General features: G+C 46.4%; 1 protein-coding gene across 1 annotated transcript; it reads left to right on the top strand.

Annotated features, from left to right (window-relative positions):
- The first annotated feature begins 255 nt into the window (after window positions 1–255).
- On the top strand, window positions 256–985 carry LOC109779828 (uncharacterized). The gene has a single exon (XM_020338451.4). The coding sequence runs from the start codon at window positions 341–343 to the stop codon at window positions 818–820; it is 480 nt and encodes a 159-aa protein (XP_020194040.1). The 5' UTR covers window positions 256–340; the 3' UTR covers window positions 821–985.
- Window positions 986–2380: the final 1395 nt, after the last annotated feature.

Genomic DNA, 2380 nt, shown 5'->3' with positions numbered 1-2380 from the left:
CGGTAACGGTAACATGTGATACCCGCACACACACACAAAGTAACGTGTCACGCACACATGCTAGACCGGCCACAGGGTTTGAGAGAACAAACGAACACGGAGAGAACATTTTCTCAGTCGACACCAGCGTCTTTAGCTCGTCGCACTAACAATGATAGGTTTAAGTTCTTTAACCTAGTGAATATCAGACGCGGCTACAATCTCGAACCTTCGTGCCAAAGTCATAATTAACCTATAAATACCCCCGCCACCCTGAGCCATAAACCTCAACCCAAACCAGTGCCAGCCTTTCTTCTTCCTCGACTCCCAGGTACCAGCACCAACAGGTAGCGAGCTAGCCATGGCGTCCTCCAAGCCCCTTGCCCTCCTGCTACTCGTGGCTCTGTCGGCGACGGCCATGTCCGCTGCCGGTCAAGGCTGCGACGGCCACAAGGTGACGGTGCAGAACCTGTGTGGCCACGACCTCAACCTGGGCATCAACGCGGTCGCGAACAGCAAGATGCTCTTCCCCAACGGGTGGCTGCTCCCCAACGGGAAGCACGAGTCGTTCGACGTGTGCGCGTGGTCGGGGAGCGTGTCGGCGCAGGGCGCCGCCGTGGCCAAGTTCCACATCGGCCATGAGGGCGGTGCGTACTACGAGGTGAGCACCGACCAGGCGAGCATGCCCATCCGCGTCTCCGTCACCCCGCACGGCAGCCCGCTGCAGGGCCACTGCCCCACCGCCGGGTGCAACAGCGGCAACCACTGCTTCGAGCACTCCGTCCCCGGCGGCAACTGCCATGGCGTCTCCGAGATCAAGATCATCTACTACAACCCATAGATGATAGATCGATCGTCCGCCTACGTAGTACGTAGCTGCTGCGCCTACTAGTGTTGAATAATGCTGCAGCTAAGCTCGATCGTCAGTGGCGTTCCACCGACGAGGTTGTGTACCGTCGTCAGTCGTGCAGTGTCGGATTTGCAGTTTAACTACTATTTTGTGGTACGTACTAAAATGTATACATGATCGGAGGGAAGACCTCTCTTTTATATATTATAAGAAAAAACAAAGTATACATAACGGCCTGAGTCTAGAGCCACTTTGGTACAAGTATATTTGGAAAAAGCAGAAATTGGAAAACTCCATGATTGTACGCCATGCCTATTTGAATCCTATAATTACCCTAACAGCTCGTTTGGCACCCTTGAAATGAAATGAAATCTCCATGGGGATTTCATTTGGTTGGAATGGAAATCCAGTTGCAAAAATCATGTTTGGCTGCCACAACGATTTCTAGATTGAAATAACTACCATATCCTGTTTGGCTACCATTTTAGCAACAATTGATAAACCAACACATAACCCAACTTCAAAAATGAACTTCATAATGCACGGACTAATCCACATCTTAAAATTCAACTACATCTGACATGTTCATCTTCATAAAGCACAAAGTGTAGCCTGACACAAGCAAGACAAAGGTTCAAAGCTTCAAAGTTTGTACTAGGCAAGGTTTGGAAGGCAAAATACTAGCTACATCCAGGGGCGGACCCAGAACAAAAATGACCCGGTTTCCACATATAGACAATACATTGGTGGGTACCAAGCAATAATATACACAAGAGTTCCCTCCGTAAAGAAAATATAAAAGAGTTTAGATCACTAAAATAGTGATCTAAACGTTGTTATATTTATTTACAAAGGGAGTAACACACAAGATTAATTAAAAATGTGCAGCGGTAAAAATGCTAGCCAATACCAAAAGAAAAAAAGAGAGTAAACGACTAGTTGTTGAAGCATCATTTAGTTCATTTCATACCTTGATGAGCAAATATTGTCATCTTGTGCTAAGATCTTCGTCTTTTGAAGAAACATTTTCATAAATTCCCCTAGAAAATGCTCTTACATTTCTTTATGGAGGGGGTATTCTTATGTATATTATTGCTTGGTACTCACCCATGTATTGTGTATATGTGGACACCGGGTCATTTTTGTTCTGAGTCCGCCCCTGCCCTCCCCCGACCTTATAATCACGGGTGAAGGCCTAGAGTTGGCCGTCAGAGGGGAGCGACCGAAATCGCAGACAATGACGAGTGAAGGCATGAGATTGGCTAGGCGAAGTTTCTATCCTCTGGAATTTAAGAATGAAATATGACGGTCAATTTATGGAGACGATGATGAGTGAAGGCATGAGTTTGTGTTCCTCCAAGTATTTACCTTTGGATATGTGTATGGCATTCCACTATCTTGTTGAGAAATACACAATTTATGGAGGAACACTTTTTATATTGGCCTTCTAAGCTTTTCGCCCATTTTGGCAATCGATGCCAATGGGGGAGAAGTTTCAGAGAGTTTTATGGAGAAGGTTTTCAGAGTCTTCTCCTTGCTTTGGATTTGTTC

The sequence above is a fragment of the Aegilops tauschii genome, chromosome 5, assembly GCF_002575655.3.
Source record: "Aegilops tauschii subsp. strangulata cultivar AL8/78 chromosome 5, Aet v6.0, whole genome shotgun sequence".
In the NCBI taxonomy this organism is placed as follows: Eukaryota; Viridiplantae; Streptophyta; class Magnoliopsida; order Poales; family Poaceae; genus Aegilops; species Aegilops tauschii.
The sequence above is the reverse complement of the archived record's forward strand: the minus strand, read 5'-3'. Positions and strand labels throughout refer to the sequence as shown.